Source organism: Amblyomma mixtum, chromosome 5 (genome assembly GCF_055824585.1).
Source record: "Amblyomma mixtum isolate Tamu chromosome 5, ASM5582458v1, whole genome shotgun sequence".
In the NCBI taxonomy this organism is placed as follows: Eukaryota; Metazoa; Arthropoda; class Arachnida; order Ixodida; family Ixodidae; genus Amblyomma; species Amblyomma mixtum.
In genome coordinates, this window is record NC_143016.1 from 199,828,850 (window position 1) to 199,851,005 (window position 22,156).

Sequence of the window (22,156 nt, forward strand, 5' to 3'; positions counted from 1 at the left end):
TGCTCGATGAAAACAGGAACACAATCCGCATGCATAGTCTGTGGAGCGTACCTTTATGCAGTTTGCGTCCCACGTTTCCAAGACAGAAAGTAGCCTGCTGCGGGCACATCCATACCTTCTGTCCCAATGTCGTCAGCAAAATGTAGCATGTACATTTCTAGAGTATTTCGTCGTGTAAAGTAGTAGCTTTTTGTGTATGTTCTCTCATTTGTTGTTTGCACACCTACACTAAGTTCACATCAGATATGATGCAAATATATTTTTTTTTACAAGTCTGTCTTTCATGAAGAGTGGGACACACATGACCCACTTTTTCAGATGCTTGCTCAGGGTACTGGGACGCATATGTCCCACTTTTTCCTTGAGAACCATTAACACCACAGAGCTCAAATTGTGTATATTACATAATAAACTAATAGGCATGCCTATGCCACCTTTAATAGGCAGCGTGCATTGCTGACCACCTTTTGTACCAGAAAGGTACAATCGGTAATTTACTAAATGCATTAACTTTCCCAATTTTTATTTTGGGGCGCATGCTGGCTTAACTGTCCTCCATAAAGTCTAGCCAAGAAAAAAATTAATTTTTCGCACACGTTACAAGCTGAGAGAAAGTCACCCTGGTAGGTAGCTTCACACCATAGGTCAGCGGCAATGAGGCCTCTGACATTGATCACTGCGCTTCACACTTTGCACCATACTGCTGATGTCACCTGGGGCCCATACGACGGGCCTAGCATTCTTTCAGTTTCACATGGTCGGATGCCCCTGTGGGCTGCACACCTTCTGCATAAGAAAACATGGCGCAAAAAGGACGGCACAGAAGTGGACAGGACAGGTGCTATCCACTTCTGTGTCGTCCGTGTCCTTTTTGCGCTATGTTTTCGAAGAACTGTTACCAACTAGCCCAAACCAAGCTACTTCTGCATAAGGAATGACAATGGCAGTATCTAAGAAAAAGAGTATGCTGGGACAAGCAAAAAAATTGAAAAATAACGTTTCCCGGGCTTAGTAGCTAAGCGAGGGCAGAGTAGGACAACACAGCCAAGGCAACCTGGCATATGTCGCCAACCTGCTACAGATTGCAAGAACACGAGCCCAATAAAAATACCGCATGATGCAAATGTACAGAAAGTTTATTGGGCACTTACCAAACAACCCCAATGCCAACATGCTTTCAGTTCTGACACCAGCAGTTCACACAGACGAACACTAGGCAAAAAAAAAAAGAAGGCAATGAGGGCTTGACCAATAATTTCTCCGTAATGACCAACAGAATTTTTCTGGACGTGTCTACGAATGGATATGAGAGCCATTTAACAATGAGCTGCCTCCAATTGAATACTTCTACGATGAAGCCATGGTTGGGTAATAGTCCTTTGAGTTCTGAATAGTCTCGACGACAGCATTGTATGAGGCCATATCTGCAAAGACAAAACAAATCGCAATAATTAGGGCAAATGCAACATTAGAACAGCAGCGTCACTTACGTGTGTTACTCGTAACCACACCTGCTCCAAATACAATTTGTTGTCATGGTTGATGTGCATATACCACTGTGAAGTAGACAGCAGCTTGGAATGAAATGACCTTCCAAACAAAGGCAGCGACCATAGAAGCTGCAAACAAATACCTGAATGGCTTCTGTGGAGCATGCATTGCATAATACACACACCCTGCTAACTCTTTCTTTACTGAGCCCATTAAGCATTGTAAGCCCGCTAATCATGATTTCACACTCCAATTTCAGAACCTTCCACCTTTCTTATGACCATGTGTGTCCAGCTTGTAGTCAAAGAACTGAAGTTTCGTTTATGAAGCAGCTTTCTTTTTTCCTGCGAGGTGGCATTTTTTTAACATGCTGCATTCAGGTGCAGGGTGAAAACTACAAAAAAGAAGTTTACCACCAGAATCGGTTGCATGAACTTGCAAAGGGCTAGAAAGGGAACGAAATGATTAGAAATCAAACAGCAGCTACAGGACAACGAAATAGGTTTGTACGCTCTGCGTGAGACACATCTCAAGGGAAGATCCACCGTTTATGAGGGCTGCAACAGCAAAACAAAGAAGGGGGGAGGGGGAGGTACATCAAGGAACAAATTGGCAAAGAATAAAATCAGCTTGCAAAATACACATCCGGGCATCAGGAACTGCTGGTAAAACAACATGTCTAGGGGCAGTTTATTTAGGGACAGGGGACAAATGCAGACAAGAAAACAAGGATCTAGTTAAGTGCCTCAATGAGCAGTTTGGAGACGGTGCTGATATTATTCTGCTTGGTGACATGAATAGCCCCATCAAGGATCTGGATGGACATACAGACTGCAACGGGAAGTTAGTGCTACACTTCTGCGAGCAGCACAACCTAGTCGTAGTAAATAGAGAAACTAAATGCAAGCAGCACAAATCATGTGGGAGTTCCGGAACAGGCAGACGACCACTGCCTAATGTCGCAGGCGATTTATAGCAATTCTAGAAGTGTGATGAGAGGCTAGTTGGTAAGACATTCTGAAGACAAAACTACGCAGGAGACAGGACACAGAAAAGATGCAGACAGGACGAGCGTAGACTAAGGTTAGTCTACGCTCGTCCTGTCTACATCTTTTGTGTCCTGTCTCCTGCGTAGTTTTATGTCTTCAGATTTACAGCAAGCTTGCAAAAATGGAAATAGAGGAAGAGGGGGAGCACAGTCTGGGAAGCATATTAGTCTGCAGTTGGGAGACCTGATCAAACAAGAAATGCAGCAAAGACAAAAAGAGAACGGAAAATTAAATGACGAACAAACAGCGCTATTAGCAGCAGGCATTGGGGAAGCAATACAGAAAAGCTCTATGGAAAGTGGGATTATAATGAACTATTTTTCAGTACAAATATGAAACAAAAGGGGTAAACAGCTGGAGAGGAGAGAAGCCATGAAGCTGGTTGAAAGAGGAAAGGCGGCAGGGAGGTTAACCGGTAGATGAAGCCACTTTGCTACCCTGCACGGGGGGTAAGGAATGAGGGGATATAAAGGTCCGTTAGTTACACTGATTTTAATGGCGCAAAAGCAACTGAGGCTATGATGCGCCAAACACAAGGTTAGAGTTTTTGTTAAGGTTTTATGCTTAGAGTTTGTTTCAGATGCTGGCTTCTTAGAGAAACCTAAAAATACATGAAAAATCAACCTCTGCTAGCTACCTAAAAGCAACATGGGGTGTAACGGGATGCATTCACTGTAAAATGTGAAATATTTCTTTCTTAGTTGTTTTAGTTCTATATATGAAATTAAAATGTGGTTCACTGTGAGTCCAGCACTTCACAGAGATTTGTCTTGTTTTGACTGCTTTTTTCCACTCCTCAGGCATTTTCCCAAGTATCCATATTTTAAATAATTTCAACTACGGCTGCGTCAGGGAGATGGGCAAGCACAGTGTAATGCATGTTGTCTGGTCCAGTTGCTGTCTTTTTTCCTTAGGATAACACCCCACCTGCAGTGTCATTGTGTTCTGTTGGGTTTAGTGGCGCACAAGCATCCAAGGCTATCATACGCCAAGAAGACTGTTTTCTGCAGAATTTTACTAAGAGTAAAAAACATCGGCGGTGTAAAGAGCCTAGAAAGTTAGTGGCTACAACACTGTGATGCTCGGAAGGATGTTTTAGAAGTGGCTGGTAATAAAACCTCTACAGAAGGTCGAGTAACCTCAGCGGCCATCCTTTTTGGGGCAGGGATCCCAAGGTTTCCCAACCAATCAAGTGAAGATCTCAGCATTCTTCTCAGGCATGAGAAGACAAGCTGAGGTGTATAAAACAGTGAAGCAAAGCAGTGCATTTTGATTTATAGTCTCGAGAGAAAGCCTGCTTGTCTTAAAAAGCTAAAAACACAAGATATGTCAACAACTGCATGGTCGCTTAAAATCAGTGCAGGGTGAAAAGGATTGTGTTCATTGTAAAATTGAGTGAAGTACTTTTTCCTTATTTTTTTAAAGTTACACACATGAGAACAAAATGCGATTAATTCAAAGTTCATCTCCACATTTTTCACGGACTGGTTTCTTCGTTTTGTCCGTAGGAAGCTGTGTGTGTGTCCACTGCGCAGCAGACATAAAATTGCTTCCACAAAACGCTGCTGGTGCCCAGAGGCCTTCTTCCATTCACCCAGAACGGGCTTTACAAAATGCAGCTTGTTGTTGAAGGGGCAGCGAAACACATTCTCAGTGCATTGTTTTGCCTGTTGGTTGCAAGGAATGAGTCATAGTGATGCTATTAGCATTGGTCGTAGTGCATATATTCCAGTTTTTAATATTTTAATTAGCTCGCAAAAACAAATTCATGGCGCTGATGGTGTCACCACACAGGGGCGGTTTTCAGCAGTGGATGGGACATTACCGGGCGGAAGCTTGATGACTGGACAAACAGTAAATATACTGCAAACTGTGTTAATAAATAAATGTGCATTCTGCCATGTTCTTGGGTTTTGTATTAGATCAACAAAACCATCACGCCTGCCTTACGGAAAAGCACTGCAAAGCAAGCAAAACAGAAAAAAAAGCACCATCAGAGGCTCTGGCCATCGTTCTGCATCGAAGGACTCTGTACACTTCTATGAAATAGGAAACAGCAGTTAAGGCTACTCACCCTCTATGTATCTGAGAACGGCTTGGTGGAATAGACCTGATCGAGCCATCTACAAGCGCTCGTTTCGGTCCCAACGAAGGATACAAAGAAGAAAGACATTCGTTCCACATTTACAAGAGCACATCGGCAGCTTGAGGAGGATCACCGGGCGCGGCCGCCAGATGGTACCATTTTCTGGTCATCAGCTCGCAGTGCCTGGGCACATGACGCGAGTGCGGTAGCGGCACGCGCTATGCTAAAAGGTGTCTCGAGTTTGGGTAAGTCAGGGAAGGCCATGGATCCTTTCTGCGCCATCGACGTGCTGATGAATCATCGCTATGCCAGCTAGGCGTCCACATGGTTGTTGTAACCAAGGAAATGACGCTGCCAGCCTTGGCCAGAATGAGTTACAGCGAACAGGCAACCATGATGTGCAAACTTCCATGACAGGCTCAGATAGGCTGTTTGATTGGCCTGTCCCAACGCAGTCATTGGGAGAGCGAAATGGGAAGCCCCACCAAAATCGAGTTAAGGCCAGCAATTTGTTTGCTTGCATTTTGAAATTTCTTCATTGAATAACTCCCGTGCCTATGCATCGATTCCTGTTATTCTTTTTGAGTCAGCATCTGTGTGACACAAAGAATCCACCTGAAATATATCCAGAACCCGTCACATCGCATAGCCGGAACCCAGGAACCCGTGGCATCGCTCAACCACCAGCATCCCCTAACACGGCTAAGCGCGGCTGCTCAGGTCCGTGGTGGCGCACTGCACCCCATCATCCCCCTGTGGTGGATGTCCTTCGGATGCTCAGGAACCTGTGGCATCGCTCAACTACCAGGATCCCCTTTCCCCCGAACACGGCTGAGCCACGCACGGCTAAGCGCGGCTGCTCGAGTCCGTGGTGGCGTACTGCACACCATCATCCCCGAAACTGTGGCATCAGTTCAACCACCAGGATCCCCTTTCCCCCGAACACGGCTGAGCCACGCACGGCTAAGCGCGGCTGCTCGAGTCCGTGGTGGCGTACTGCACACCATCATCGCCGAACCTGTGGCATCGGTTCAACCATCAGGATCCCCTTTCCCCCGAACACGGCTGAGCCACGCACGGCTAACCTCGACTGCTCGAGTCCGTGGTGGCGTACTGCACACCATCATCGCCGAACCTGTGGCATCGGTTCAACCACCAGGATCCCCTTTCCCCCGAACACGGCTGAGCCACGCACGGCTAACCTCGACTGCTCGAGTCCGTGGTGGCGTACTGCACACCATCATCGCCGAACCTGTGGCATCGGTTCAACCACCAGGATCCCCTTTCCCCCCGAACACGGCTGAGCCACGCACGGCTAAGCGCGGCTGCTCGAGTCCGTGGTGGCGTACTGCACACCATCATCGCCGAACCTGTGGCATCGGTTCAACCACCAGGATCCCCTTTCCCCCGAACACGGCTGAGCCACGCACGGCTAACCTCGACTGCTCGAGTCCGCGGTGGCGTACTGCACACCATCATCGCCGAACCTGTGGCATCGGTTCAACCACCAGGATCCCCTTTCCCCCGAACACGGCTGAGCCAAGCACGGCTAACCTCGACTGCTCGAGTCCGTGGTGGCGTACTGCACACCATCATCGCTGAACCTGTGGCATCGGTTCAACCACCAGGATCCCCTTTCCCCCGAACACGGCTGAGCCACGCACGGCTAACCTCGACTGCTCGAGTCCGTGGTGGCGTACTGCACACCATCATCGCCGAACCTGTGGCATCGGTTCAACCACCAGGATCCCCTTTCCCCCAAACACGGCGGAGCCACGCACGGCTAACCTCGACTGCTCGAGTCCGTGGTGGCGTACTGCACACCATCATCGCCGAACCTGTGGCATCGGTTCAACCACCAGGATCCCCTTTCCCCCGAACACGGCTGAGCCACGCACGGCTAACCTCAACTACTCGAGTCCGTGGTGGCGTACTGCACACCATCATCGCCGAACCTGTGGCATCGGTTCAACCACCAGGATCCCCTTTCCCCCGAACACGGCTGAGCCACGCACGGCTAACCTCAACTGCTCGAGTCCGTGGTGGCGTACTGCACACCATCATCGCCGAACCTGTGGCATCGGTTCAACCACCAGGATCCCCTTTCCCCCGAACACGGCTGAGCCACGCACGGCTAAGCGCGGCTGCTCGGGTCCGTGGTGGCGCACTGCATACCATCATCCCCCTGCTGGTGATGTCCCTGCGGATGCTCAGGAACCCGAGGGGTCACAACTCACCAAATCTGCATGTAGCAGATGCCCCTGCGGGGGGATATAAAGGAAAGATAAGAAAAACCAAAAGGTGTAAAGGGCTCGGCAAAAGTCACAGCCTGCCGTGCAGGCCCGAGAATCGTAAGAACTGCAGGAGGGCCTGGCAGGCCCTCACCGCCGATGATCGCCATGGCCAATGTCTAAGAATCTTAACTCCGTTAGGGGGCGAGGATAGGTGTGTGACAGCACATGACTTGGTGAATGTCTTGCAGATCTGTACAATGGGCATTCAGAAAGAACATGAGATGTGGTCTCATCATGGCTACAAATGTCCCATGCAGGGTTATCAGCCATGCTGATCACAGCAGAGTAATGGTTTGTGAATGCGACATTAGGCCACAGGTGACACAGCAAAGTTGCCTCACGTCGTGGTGGGCCAGACGGAAGCCGTAGCTTCCAGTCAGGATCCAGGAATAATGGATGGACGAAAGGCCCGAAGTCCGCAAGGCAAGCGTGATCTCTCGTGCCAATGCTCAAGCTGATTAATGAAGGTGGTCCAAGACGTAAGGAAAGGTTGTTAGAAGCATTGGAACGAGTCATAACAAATAAGCGAATTTTGCGCAGGCAGTGACAGAGCAATATGAATTTGATTTAAAAGAGAAAGGATATAAGTTTGGTTTGCTTCATGGGGATTAACGTCCCAAAGTGACTCAGGCTTTGAGGGACGCCATAGTGAAGGGCTCCGGAAATTTTGACCACCAGCAATTCTTTATTGTGTACTGACATCGCATAGTACACGGGCCTCTAGAAATTCGCCTCAACTGAAATTTAACCACCGCAACCGGGATGAACCCGCATCTTTCAGGTCAGCATCCTAGCGCCATAACCCCTGAGCCAGCGTGGCAGCTGGAAAGGATACAGGATGCACATAAAATCCTTCAGACCGAACATGATAACATCTGCATCTGTTATATACACGCCGGCACTGCAGAGGGTGAGAGAGAGAGAAATGAACGGAAAGGCAGGGAGGTTAACCAGGCGATGCCCAGTAGGCTACCCGACACTTGGGGAGGGGAACAAAGGGGAAAAAAAGAAAATGAAGGCAATGAAGTGAATTTTCCAAGTGTCCAGCGACCACTATGTCACGGGGACAGAGGGCGCGCACTGAAAACTTAAAGATTAAAGACAGGAATACAACCCAGAGTCCCTTAAGAATCTCAGGAGTGCTTTCACCGCTTTCCTTTGTGAGAAAGGTTGTGTCCAAGGCCCCACAATGTTGGACTCTGTTAGAGGACGCGAGTCCAAGCGGTACAGAGTAGCAATCAGGAAACCGCGCTCTCGCTCAAAACGAGGGCAGTCACAGAGGAGGTGTCCGATCGTTTGCTCGCAACCGCACTGCTCACACGCTGGAAAGTCTGCCATTGCGGTGAGATTGAAATAGGCTTTTGTGAACGCCACTCCCAGCCACAGGTGGCACATCAGCGTAGTATCACCGCAGGGGAGGCCGAATGGTATATGAAGTTGAAGCAAGAGGTCGAAGTGGTGCAAGCGGGGTGACCAACTTCCAGGGGCAGACCAAGACTGTACAGTCACGTTTCGGGCGAGCAGTTGAAGATGCCTTGCTGCGTCAGCTCTTGTTAGTGGTATGCGGACAGTGTTAGTTGTATCGTGAGCCGATCGAGCAACATCGTCAGCTAAGGGGTTACCAACAATGCCGCTATGGCCTGGTACCCACTGGAAGATGATTTTGCGATCCTGTTCAATTGCCTGGTGGTGCAGATATTGTATCTCCGCTACAAGTTGCTCATGGTCGCTATGTCTCAAGGCAGATTGAAGACATTGTAGGGCAGCTTTTGAATCAGAAAACAGCCCATTTTTGAGGTGAAATCAAAAATGCAGTCATGAGTAGAAAGTAATACGCTGTTCAGAGAGATTCAGAACGGGTTCAGATGGAGCAGGCGCTCAGATGATAACCTGTTCATGCTTACCCAATGCACAGAAATTGCTAAGGCGGAAAACAGACCTCTGTATTTAGCCTTTCTGGACATAAGCAGTGCCTATGACATGAACAGGAAACTCTTGTGGAACATACTAAAAGATAAAGGTATCAATAAAGCAGAAAGTTGGGCTAGTTGGTAACGATCCATCTAAAAACGGTGCACAGAAAAACACGCAAAACACAGGGAGACGGGACAGGACAAGAGCGCACTAGCAACTGAAGCTTGATCAAAAAACACTTCTCACTCGGTAAGCATGCACCAGGAATTCAGCACGTGTCAACAAGATAAAAACCCAAATAAAAACGTAACATTGCTTTACGATAGACATACGGACTAAACCAAGAGAAAAAATAAGTAAGACAAGAATTAAGACAAGAAACCTAAACCCCTGGGGTGACCGAAGCACATAATCAGCACATGCGAAAGGCGAAACCTGCATGCAAGCGCTACCACTTCTGCTATCAGGTACCGAGGAACTTGCGTTCTTTTTCCAGCAAAAACACCGAAGTGGAACTGACACACAAGTCGTTACCTGCGGCGATTATGTTCGAGGCCTCCAATATCTCTCTATCCACTCTTTTTCTACCGTGCCCGATGATACTTGTCGCACCCAAGTTGGGCAGACAGCCACCTCCGAAATCCTTACATTTTTTGCAGTGCAGGGGAAGGCTCGAACCGTGACCTGTCTTTAGCGACGCTGCATGTTCGCGCAACCTTTCATTCAGACACTTCCCCGTCTGGCCCACATAAATCAGCTAAGGGGAATGCAATACACGACACTTGTCGCACAAGGAACAAACTTGGTCTGGTGGTTGATCCCACAGGAAGTTTTCTGCGCGCGCCCTTCGGCAAAAAGCTGCACAGCTTGGAAAGCTTATGCGGTGCGGTAAACACGAGACGACCACCAGCCTTCTCGGCTACCTTCTTAAGGTTGTGTGACACCCTGTGCACGTAAGGTATCACCTCGAAGGCCTGTTTGGAGGGATTCAGTTCTTGAGCACCCAGTTCACTCTCCGGTTTCTTTTTCTTTCGGTGGCGCTTTCAGAAATTACTCGGACACAGCACTGATTAGGTCCAACGGGAAACCCGACTCTTTCAACCTACTAACTTGTAAGTCAAAACTTTCATCAACCTTGTGTGCACACGACTTAGACAAGGCGGACCGAAGACATGAAGACGCCAAGCTCCTTTTGACTAACTTACCATCGTACAGCAACGTCACGTTTTTATTTGGGTTTTTATCTTGTTGACACGTGCTGAATTTCCTGGTGCATGCTTACCGAGTGAGAAGTGTTTTTCGACCAAGCTTCAGTTGCTAGTGCGCTCTTGTACTGTCCGTTCTCCCTGTGTTCTGCGTGTTTTTCTGTGCGCCGTTTTCAGATGGAAAGGTATCAATCATGAGGTAATTGATTTCCTACTGCAAATATACTGAGATAATAAAGTTGAAATTACGTAGGGAAGAGTAAAAAGTGCAATAACTGTCGAGGTACGCAAAGGATTAAGGCGAGGTTGTCCTCTACCACTGCTGCTGTTCATGCTTTATATGGCAAATATGGAAAGAAGGCCATAAGAAAGCAGTGTAGGTTCCGCACAGATTAGGCGGAAAGGTCGTTGAGCAACACACCCTGGGTTTAATGTATGCTATTAGCGGATAGCCAGGAAGATTGGTAAACTCTGGTTAATTGTCGTGGAGACAAAGGACACGCTCTAGGTTTCAGTTTCAGAGCAACTAAGTCAGGTGAAACGATTTTCTACAATACAACAAATTACCCAGAGTGGTAAAATACAAATATCTCGGGGTATGGCCAAACGAAGGGCAGACATACATGGAAAAGCAAGAACAGTCTCTTAGGGCAAAAGGACGCCGGGATAATGAAACATAGGGCATTATGGGGGTACAACAAATATGAAGTACTGAGAGGTAATCTGTAAAGGAAGAATGGTGCCAGGGCTTACTTTCAGGAATGCGGTCCTGTGCTTAAGGACAGAAGTCCAGTCGAGATTAGAAGTAAATCAGAGAGCTGTTGGAAGATTAGCGCTAGGTGCCCACGGCAAAACCACAGACCAGGCAGTACAAGAGGATATGGGCTGGGCATCGTTCGAAGCACGGGAAGCTCAGAGTAAAATACTGTATTTACACGCATAATAGGCGCACTTTTCTTCCAGAAAGTCCGGCTCAAAGTTTGTGGTGCGCCTATTACACGGGGTAAAATTTCCAGAAATTTTTTGACTCGCAAAATTGAACATACCCCATAAACGCACCCGTGTACGGGCTGCATCCTGTTTTCCCGGAGGAAATAATTAAAAAAAAAATATCCTGCAAGGGCCGCACCCAAACTTTCCACGACCCATGCGGGAATAGCCTTCGAAATGCACGCGCCATGGCCTCCGCGATCAGCTCCAGCTACGAGCAACGTGCGCTTGGTCGCGGAGGCCACACACACGCACAGGAGCTTCCAGGTGCCGCCCACGGATGGCGCCCGAGGTCAAGCTCATCATCATCATCATCAACATTTTCGTCCGCCGCAAGCTTTCGCTATCCATATCGACATCAGCATCACCAGCTCCAGTTTTTTGATGGCTGTCAACGGGCCGGTTTATGTTGTACCGTGTTAGTTCATCGTAGTTGTGACTTTCTTGCGCTGCCGCTGAGCGTTGCTATTTTAACACGACGGACAAGCGCCTCAATAGCTACACGGCTGGGAGTTAGATCTCGAACACGGTAAGCGTGCTGCAGGCCGAAAATTCAATGTGGACGAGAAGTGCGGCAGTTGCGACTGCGGCGTGCCTAAATTTTCGTATGCGACTCCTATCGCCACGGTTTTCGGGGTCCTAAGTCGGGAAGGTTTCCGGCTGACGAAGCTTTCCAAACAGACGTTTAAAGTGAGCATCCCTGAAAACTGTGTGCGGCTATTCCACGCGATGTCGTTGTACGTGCTGTGAGTCCGCAAAAGCTCTGTTAAAATAAAGATTGTGGGGGTGGGGAGGCGTCGGCTTGCAATCTTGTAAATATAGTATTGATCACAGTGCCAAGTTCAGGGTGCGCCTATTATGCGAATAAATACGGCAGTATATGAAGAACGCCTGAGGATATTGGACAATAACAGGTGGACACCTAAGGTGTTTAAGTATTATATGGAATGAGTGTTACAATGGTGGAAAAGAACTAGGAAACTAACCAGTAAGCATGCCGGACACAAGGACGAAGAAGTAGAGCTTTAAACAACTGGATTATCTCAATGGAAAAGATGCAGAGCATAGAACTATACCTAAATCAGGAAGGAATTGTTCTATGATAACTCAAGAGGCAGTGCCCCTCTCTTTCAATGTAGATCAGCGTGCCCTAGAGTGCACAGCTACAAAAAGAAATTTAACCCAGAAAATGACACATGTTGTGTGTGGTAAATCTGCAGAAACAATTGAACATCGTATTCTGAAATGTGACAGTATCCATCTGGATGTTGATGCAGGCCAGTCACTCTCCACCAGAGGCCCCAGAGATAACAGTGGTCATGTTAATGAAACTACAGTGGAAGTCCCAAAGCGACTGAGGCTATGAGGTAGTGGAGGGCTAGAAAATTTCGAACACCTGGTGGTTCTGTAACGTGCACTGACATCGCACAGTACATGGGCCTCTGTAGCATTTCACCTCCATCGAAATTCGACCACCACGGCCGGGATCGAACGCACCTCTGTAATGTTTGAAGTGTAGGATTAAAAATGCGTTTAAAGAAAATGGCGATATACACACAGATTTATAACACCACTAAAGAAATATAAAAAAAGTTTAACATCACAACACATTCAAGTAGACAAAGAAAAGACCCTTCAGAATCAAAGATGTACAGCCAATGCGTCCTAGAAGCTGCCCATGCATGTACAGAGCCGATACTGAGTCATAATTGCCAGCAAGTAATAGAACCACTTCTACAATTTGGGCAGCTTACCTATGTATTAGTATGCCCAGATCCTACGACAGTAAGTGCCCGAGGTGGTCAGGATAACAAGACTGTTGACTACACTTGTTGTAGAGGTGAGGCTAAATTTCTAAGCTCAATACATGAGACTCTACTGTGCTTCTGGCACCCTGTGAGCCGCACCGAAGGTTTAACGACTGGTGCACCACTGAACTGCCCTTTCAGGTGCTGGAAAGGTCTGGAATATTTCCTTCCTTTTTTCAGCTGACAGTATGCTGCCACAAGCTTACCAAAGTTCTCTGCCAGTGCAGGCGGGAACAGCACATAGCTTTCACAAACAATCGCCAACTTGGCAGTCACCTCGCCAACTACTTCAATGATCCCCTCCAGCGGCTCCTGAATCTGCAAGTAACAAAATGCAGACATTCCAAGGTTGTTTCCACGCCACAGAATGCAAAAAACAGAAAAAACAACGAAAACACTTCCAATGTGGGGCACAAACCTGTTGTTATGGACAGAAAACGTAGTGCCAGTAAGCATGGATTCACCCTGACACAACCAGTGTGCGTACAACAATGGAACAGCCGTTCAGTGTGGATGAAAGCATTGTCAACTGGGCTGGCACACAGGAAATAAACACCGAGTGGCGTCGACATTCATGTGGCCCCCAAGCATTTCACCCAAGGCCAACCAACCTTCTGCCTGCCTTCTCTCCAGTATGCCAGTCAGTGCATTGACAACGGCAGTTACGCTAGTCCAAGACAGATCAGGCGCATGCGAAACATTATCCTGGGAACATACTTGCAAGAAAGTTTGCTAGATAAAGAGCCACTCACTGTATGAATTTTGTGGCCCAGCAATACAGTGAGAGCACACAAGTTTCCTGCTCTAATGGAACGCACCACTGCAAGCTATTGCAACAAACACACTTCTTAGCGGGCACCGAGCCCATTTTTCGATTTGCCTGGACTATATACACATACGAGACGCTACTTTTCAAGCATCACTGAAAACGCGACTAACACACACATTTCAAGACTTAAGCTGCTCAGCTGTTCATGGAAAGTGCAGTGATGCAATTTTAATTGTATTTTATTTTGGTGCCTTCTACACTTCTTTGCTGCCGTACTCGCTAGAATCAGCACTGAATAAAATGAATTTAAAATAATTTTCTAACAGCTGCCTTACATTCATTGCACAACTAACACAACACAGCATCGGGTGATCCGATTTTTCTCCCTTTCCGCCCGCGCACATGACTGTGTTGGGTTTGGTTTAACGGCACACAGCCAGCCAATGCACAGGGTGTGGAAAGATTTTCTGCAGAATTTGATACAGAAGCGATAGCTGGTGTACAGGGCCTAAAATGTCCCCCATTACTGGCGTCACTCATGACGAAGGAAGGACATTTTAAAAGTGGCCACCGATGAAAGCTTTGAAAACGATCAGGCAACCTCTGTGACCATCCTTGGCTGGGCAACGACCTCCCAGCCAGTAAAATAAAGACCTTTTTCTCGGGAGTGAGAAATTGGCTGAGGTGTGTCGTAAGATCAAGCAGAGCAGTCGGTAACGACTCACAATTTCTGAAGAAAACTTGTTTCTCTTACAAAACAAAAAACATAAGTTGAATTATCACTTAAGAGAAGGTACACATTCACTGTAAAATTTAGTAAAATACTTTTTTTTTTGTTTTGAACAATTGAATAAAATATGGCTTAGTTCAGTAGTAAGAGAATATCTCTACTTAGGGCAGGTAGTGACTGCAGATCCAGATCACAAGAGGGAAGTAACTAGAAGAATAAGAATGGGGTGGAGCGCATATGGCAGGTTCTCTCAGATCATTAATGGCAGTTTGCCAATAACCCTCAAGAGAAAAGTATACAACAGCTGTGTCCTACCGGTACTCACCTATGGGGCAGAAACGTGGAGGCTTAACAAAGAGGGTTCAGCTTAAGTTAAGAACAATGCAGCGAGCTATGGAAAGGAAAATGATAGGTGTAACGTTAAGAGATCGGAAGAGGGCGGAGTGGGTGAGGGAACAAACGCGGGTTAATGACATCTTAGTTGAAATCAAGAGGAAGAAATGGGCTTGGGCAGGGCATGTAATGCGAAGGCAAGATAACCGCTGGTCCTTAAGGGTAACGGAGTGGATTCCAAGAGAAGGCAAGTGTAGCAGGGGGCGGCAGAAAGTTAGGTGGGCGGATGAGATTAAGCGCGGGTGCTTAGGTGGCGCACTGCTCACCATCATCATCCCCCTGTCCCTGCAGATGCTCTCAGGTACCCGTGGTGTCGCAACTCACCAACATCTGCATGAAGCAGATGCGCTGCTGCGGGGGGGTCTACCTCATACTACATAGGCCAGATGAGCCAGTGCCTGAACGAAAGGAAGCATCGAACAACACTCACAGCTCTGGTGGGCGGCCCATTGCCCCCCCCCCCCCCCCCCCCCAAGTGCAGAATAAAGAAAGATGGTGCCAGAGAAGAGTGCACCCGCATGCTCAAGTGGTTCGACAAGCAGGTCAGTAGGGAAATGTCTCAGGCTCAGATGGCGCCACGGGTACCATTGCTGCGATGCCTTTCGGTTTCGGTCCGCCGTCACCGCAGACGACGGGGATTTCCAAATAATTCTGACCCGAGTCAGGCAAGTACCCCACCTAAATGCAGTATAAAACAAAACTGACCACCAAATGCAACCTCTGTGCCAAATTTGAGCCAGAACAAACGTGCGGTTAGGCCGAGAGAATTTTTTTCGATTTATTTATTTATTTATACAAATACCTCACAGGTTCCACACTTGGAACATTGTGTGAGGGGAGGGGTTACAATATTTAGCAGACAAAAGATGGTACAAAGCGGAAAGAACAAAAGTAATCAATACTAGATACCTTGGACTGCAAACAATTATTACACCGTACTTGAAGAAAACCGTAATATATTGACACAGAGGAAAAAAACAGCAAACAAATAGCGGCACTGCATAGATTTGACTACACATACGAACACAATTTATGTACAATATCTTGGATGCATAAAGGTGTCCAATTCGTTTTTGAACATTAATGGGTCACGTATGGTAGCAATGCAATCGGGAAGGCCATTCCAACACTTGATAGCACGTGGCAAAGCAGAAGAATTAAACGCGAGTGTTCGGCCGAATAGACGTTGGAAGCTAAGATTATTATGTAGGCGACGTGAAGTGCGCATTGGGCGTGTCAGTGGCAGTGTAGACGCGTGATGACTGTATATCAGTTTCTGTAGTAAGCAAAGAAGTGCGATATCCCTACGTGTCTGTAAACTTGAAGCTTGATAAAGATAACTTGATGCTTGTTACGCTGGAATGACGGCTGTAGTCGTGAGAAATAAAACGCGCTGCACGGTTCTGAATTGCTTCGAGGGAATGAATTAAATAAGCCTGATGTGGTGACCAGATAGCTGATGCATATTCTAGTTGGGGACGGGCAAATGTTAAGTATGCTAGCTTGCGGGTAGAAACAGGTGCGCTCTGAAGATTTCTTTTCAGGTAGCCAAGCGTGCGCGATGCTTTGGCAGTTATGTATTGAATATGCTCCGCCCAAGAAAGATTAGAAGTCAGATGAACGCCAAGGTATTTATAGGAAGACGTGCGGGATAGCGTGACACTGTTAAGGGAATAAGTGATAGCGAGTTTGAAAGCTTCCGGCTAACTGTCATGATTTTACCTTTGTCAGTATTAAGTGTCATTTGCCATGATGTGCACCAGTTAGTCACGCATTCAAGGTCCTGCTGAAGAATTGCATGGTCAGTGGTTGAGCAGATTTGGCGATAAATTATGCAGTCATCGGCGAACAGTCGGACTGATGATGTAAGATGCGATGGCAGGTCATTTATGAAAATTGAAAATAATAAGGGACCGAGAACAGTTCCCTGAGGGACGCCAGAAGTGACGTCACTAAGGGGTGATGAAAAGTTTTGTTACCGTGAACTGCTTTCGAAAAGATATGAAGTTCCGGATCCAGGAGACAGTTAGCGAGTCTAAATTAAGCGACGATATTTTAGCTATAAGGCGACAATGGGCAACACGGTCAAACGCTCTGGAAAAGTCAATGAATATGCAGTCAGTCTGGTAGTTTTCATCCATGTTCTTGAATAAATCACTAGTACGTTCAATTAGTTGTGTATCACAGGAAAACCCTTTTCTGAATCTGTGCTGGCGTGGGAAAAAGAAATCGTTGTTCTCGAGATGGCTCACGATGTTAGATGCGACGATGTGTTCAAGTAACTTACATGAAATACTCGTTAGTGATATGGGGCGGTAGTTACTTTGTTTTTGTCGCCAGATTTGTAAACAGGGATTATTGTGCCAATCTTCCAGTCATAAGGAATTTCGCCAGTTGCTAAAGATTGCCTGAAAATATGACACAGAATGATACTAGAGGGATGTATGGTGAGTTTGAGAATTCTTGTATTCATTCCGTCTACCCCTGAGGAAGTTGATACCTTAAGACTGTTAATTAGAGATGCTACGCCTTCTGCTGTTATATCTATTGTAGTCATGAATGGGTAATTGAGTTCTTGGGGTTGAGGTAGGTTGGAATAATCTTCGGTAGTGAATACTGATGTGAAGTAGTCATTAAACGTGGCTCTTGGGGTATTGGAGATTTGTTTTTATCAAGCAATGAAATGGTGTCCGACTTGCGTGACGGGGAAATTGTTTTCCAAAATTTTGCGGGGTTATTTTTTATGAGCGATTGAAGGTCCTGTAATAAAAATTGATGTTTGGCCTTCCGGATGGCATGGCAGTATGATACTTCACACAGTCTGTGCTCAGCATGCGCAGAATCAGTGCGCAATCGTTTCGCGGCTCTGAAAAGACGTTTTTTCTTGTTTTTCAATGCTCGTAAGGAATTATTGTACCAAGGTTTAGATATGTTTACCTGTAATGCTATTCTCGGAATGTGTTTGCGCACCAGTTTCGCTATTTTTTCTTTGAACAAAGTCCAGTTTTCGTTAACAGTCCGGGATGAAAAATCACGCACAAAAAATTCGGAGAAATGCTCGAGACAACGATTAATAGCGTCAAAGTCAGCCTTCCTGTAATTTAGTATCTGTTTTGGTTGGGTGCGGCGTGAGTAATAAGGGGCATTAATCGATAACTCAAGAAGCTGATGATCACTGAACCCGTCATTATAAGATATATCACTAACCCTCTCTGGAGCAGATGACAGAATAAGGTCTAAAATATTAGCATCGAGTGTTGGAGCATTGACTAGATGAACAAAAGAAAAGTCGAGTGTTAGCTGCATGAACTCATTGGAGGCAGATGAATGTGAAGATAGGCTCAGCCAATCAATGTCTGGGTAATTAAAATCCCCGAACAAGAAAATGTCCGATTTAGGAAATCTGGTTCGAATAGCCGTGATATTGTCATGTAGGTCAGCAACAAACGTGGCAGGGGAGTCCGGGGGCCTGTAGCAGATGCCTAAGACAGTGTTACCGAGGCGGGATGCTATTGCTACCCTTCTCTGATTTACGCAACACGCGATATAAGCAGCACTGATCCGAACGTACGCCAGGCATGCCCGAGAGTTCCCGCCTCCTCCAGAAACGAGAAAAGTACACAGCGCAGCGACAACAACCGAGCAGCTTAGAAAACGAAGCCCAGTGACGGTTGGACACTGCTATCCCCAAGCACTGAGAGAAAAAAAACTGACACTCCCCGAGCGGAGATCGAACTTACGGGCTTCTTCATGATTACGTGGACAACCTGCTTATCCGGGGACTCCATCTTGAACGACATGCCCTGCGGCTCGCACTGCAGGAGAAGAATACGACAGGGCCATAAAGAGCGCGGAAAAATAGAAGCCAGGTAGAAACATGCTCCAACGTGCATGTCAAGGCGCGCCACTAGGGCTTCGAAAAAAAAAAGAAGTACCTGAAGGACCCTGCCCACTAGGCATACGGTCTGCCGCTGGTAGTTGGCCAGCAGCTTGGCATTAACTCGCATGATGATGGGAACTTTAAACGAAGTTCGGACCACAACCAGAGCCTCCACAACGAAATCAACAAAGTCGCGCGTAGCTCGACAACAGTGTTGCCAAATGCCACAGAAGATCCCACCCAAATGTCGGCGAAAAAAAAAAGTAATTGACGAAACAAAAGCTAAAAGCAGACTTCGCTGACCAAGCGCTCGATTGGCGTTTGAGTTGGTCGACTATTGGTTAACAGATAAATGGCTAATGCGGTCAAACTGGGAAAAAATACGAAACGTCGGACTGTTGGGCTCAGCTAGCCTGATTGTAAACAGTCGAAGCGGGTGACCGCGTGTTTCAACGCGTTTCGTGAAGATCGAACTAGATTTGCGTCATGAACAGCGTGTTGGATTCATCTGGCGTGGAAGTACGCCCCGTCGACCCATTCAAGGTAGCGGGGCCTGCTTTGATGCGTGCGCCGGTGGTGGCTTTGCTGCTGCGGAATTTTGTAGGCGCTGACATTGATTGTCGTGCTAGAAAAACTAGCCACCCTGTATACACAATGCTTTATGATCTCCAGAGTACCAGAAGCTTGGAAGAACGCTAGCATTATCTTAATTCGGAAAGGAGTTGTCAAGGACTTGAAAAAAAATTGCTGAGGCTCAGCTTGGCTAAGCCTGGGGAATGCGAAGCATATTAGGGCTTAGCTTGGTTTACCTTGGTTATGTTGTAGCTAGATTAATCCACGACAACACCAGAATGTCATTCATCATCGTTTATTTTTTGCAAACCAATGAATACACTCTTGTGATCTGTAAAGCTGTGACTCTTAGTTTGTACATCAGTTATTCGGTGTAGTCTTCCTCCATTTCTATACAGAACCAAGTCCAAACTGCTACCCCATTGGGTTGTACTCTTTGGTTGTAACTCACACAACCTAAGATCATACGTGTCCTTAACACCCTGGACAAATGTTTGGTGTCTCTTCGGATCCTTGTTGAAATCTCCTGTACAAACCAGCATCCTTTTATCATTTCGCTGTTGCAGTCCGTCAGCCAAGATATTTATTGCATCTTGATTGCTTGTTTGAGGCGCGATATATACACCGGATACAACCAAGTCCAGAGTTGCAATCTCCACACACATCGATTCCCCCCGTTCCATCGTCACTGGAGGCGTCACGATGTTAGTTTGCAAGGGCTGTCTGACGTATATTGCTACACCAGCATTCCTCGTTTGTGCAAGACGTCTTGCAGCTCCAACCAGGCTGAAGCCATTTAAGAATACGGGATAGTCATCCATACTAAGTCCACTCTCTGTAAACACCAAGACATGAGCACGCATAAGAGCAGAGTCAGATGGAATTTGGCAATTATGAGTAGCTAACGATCTCACATTCAATGTAACTATAGTGAACACGCTGTTCTCCACTAGTCGCTCACATCTGCTGAACGCCGTGTCCAGGTAGTGTTTCTCCAACCGTTCGAACTCTGTTTTGCGAAGCTTGTCTGGATTCGGCCCTTTGTGTTTAAACTGGTGGATCCCATCTTTGTTAGTCAGGTACAGCCCCTGCGTAGCTCTACTGAGTGCTAGATACACCAGCTTCTGGGGGTGGTTAGCCGAATACTCATACACAACCGCATCAAAGGTTCCCCCTTGCGATTTGTGTATGGCCATGGCACTGGCCGGCACCAAAGGAAACTGCGTGCGTTTAACTGACATGTGTTTAAGCAGCTTGCCTCTCAGCTGAAACTGCATAGACATTAGGCTTATAGGTATCCAACCGTTCATGTTGCGCCTATATCCACGCTTGAGCAAGCTTTGCTTTGGCCAAGATTCCAACTCCAGGAGGACAACGCAGCCAAACCCTACACGGTTCACCACGAACATCATACTCAATCAACTTTAGCTTGCCGACCATTCCATTTACGAGTCCATCCATTATATCTATGTTTTTCAGCAACATGTATGGCTTTTCAGGACACAGAGCCACCGTCGCAGCCAGATTTCCAGTCTCAACTGTACTGAATGTCTCCACAGCTTTAATGGCCAAATCCTCCTCTTGGCATGACCTATGGCCCATCACCGTATCTCTAGATGAATGTATGACCTTGTCTAGGCATTGGTGTGCAATCGTGTTATTGTAGACATCAACGTCGCCGTTGCTATAGAACAGCCGTACGGCGTCGTAATGGTGTGCAGCCAATTCGGCATTTACAAATCTCGACTCGAGTAGATCCACTTCAAATTGCTCCAGAACGGCACCGTCTCCAATCTTGGTCAGAAGGTTTGAGAACACTGCGTCGCTCTGGCGGACAACTTGAGTCAAGGGAAAGTAGTCCAAGTGATGCCACGGTATAACTTCGGTGCTAAACACGGCCCCACTTGCTCTAGGGCGCTTGTACACCTCCGCTGCCTTCACCGGTGGTAACTGTCTCATGTCGCCACACAGAATGACATCAAAGCCGCCAAACGGCTCCCTCATCCCGTCCGCCCTGATTTGACGAAGCCTTCTGTCAATCTGTCGCAGCAAGTCTGATGGCAGCATACTGACCTCGTCAATTATGACACACCTGACTCCCCCGAACAAGGTTCGAAAGGTGTTTAGGTCAGATGCAGAAAGACCGTTGTCCTCACGACCAGCGGACATGACAATCTTGAAGGCCGAATGGACAGTCACACCGTTGAGGGCAACTGCAGCTTTGCCGGTCGTAGCGCAGGCAATGTAAGCATTTACTCCAGAAAGTACACCGTCTCCATAAGCAATCTTCTTACTCTTGCAATACCTATTGTACACATCCATGATCAAACGAAGTGTAAATGTCTTGCCGCACCCAGCTGGACCAGTGAAGAATATGCGGAGAGGCTCGGCGTCCTCAGTCGTGACGCGATGAATCACCTCTTCGATTATCAACCGCTGACGATGGTTAGTCATCTTCATTGTAGCATAGAAATCCTGCAAGGGCATACAATCCTCTCTTTTCTTTACGCCAGGGCATTTTGCAGCAACCATGACGCTTGTGACTGTGCCTTCGGGTACAATGTCAGTATCATCATTGGGTTCCACCACCAGTCTGGCTTTAGTTGCATCCGCCGCTTCGTCTCCTTCTTCGTCTTCCGCATGTCCACTACTGGCCTGTAATCCGATACTCGCGTTGATGTCTCGAATGTGCTGCAAGAGGTCATCCTTTGTAACACCATTTGTAAACTTCTCCTTAACTTTCATTATACTCTCCTCGTTGCGGTCAAAGATGTTCTGAAATTCATTACGATCCAGAAAGTCGTTCTCCTTTCTGAACGGAAAGTAGAGCATCACGTGTTCTTGTTTGTAGTTAACGACATCGTTGATGCTGTAGTCTCGGACCCGAAGTATTGCAGTCTTCCTCCGTTTCACCAACTTGTTGACGTTGTATTCTGTCATGAACTCGGCGAATGTGACATTTTCCATTTCGGCA

General features: G+C 47.0%; 2 protein-coding genes across 7 annotated transcripts in view; one reads left to right on the plus strand and one right to left on the minus strand.

Annotated features, from left to right (window-relative positions):
- Positions 1–1,118: 1,118 nt before the first annotated feature.
- LOC149345412 (replication protein A 14 kDa subunit-like) lies at positions 1,119–18,843 on the minus strand. Its single transcript, XM_089546639.1, has 4 exons — positions 18,665–18,843; positions 18,470–18,544; positions 13,044–13,155; positions 1,119–1,424 (listed from the first exon to the last, which is right to left on the minus strand). Exons 1-4 carry the CDS (start codon positions 18,734–18,736, stop codon positions 1,348–1,350), a joined length of 336 nt encoding a protein of 111 aa, XP_089402765.1. The 5' UTR covers positions 18,737–18,843; the 3' UTR covers positions 1,119–1,347.
- A 177-nt stretch (positions 18,844–19,020) lies between these two features.
- The window catches only part of Smyd5 (SET and MYND domain containing, class 5), a 110,117-nt gene continuing 106,981 nt past the window's right edge, over positions 19,021–22,156 (plus strand). For 4 of the 6 annotated variants that reach the window (XR_016283294.1, XR_016283295.1, XM_089546635.1 and 1 more), the window contains exon 1: positions 19,028–19,152. Coding sequence is in view for 4 of the 6 variants with exons in the window: in XM_089546635.1 (XP_089402761.1) it covers positions 19,096–19,152 (57 nt within the window). In the remaining 2 variants the exon portion in view is untranslated. Of the gene's footprint in view, positions 19,153–22,156 lie in introns of all 6 variants that reach the window. The other 2 variants (XM_089546636.1, XM_089546638.1) reach the window with 1 other exon arrangement.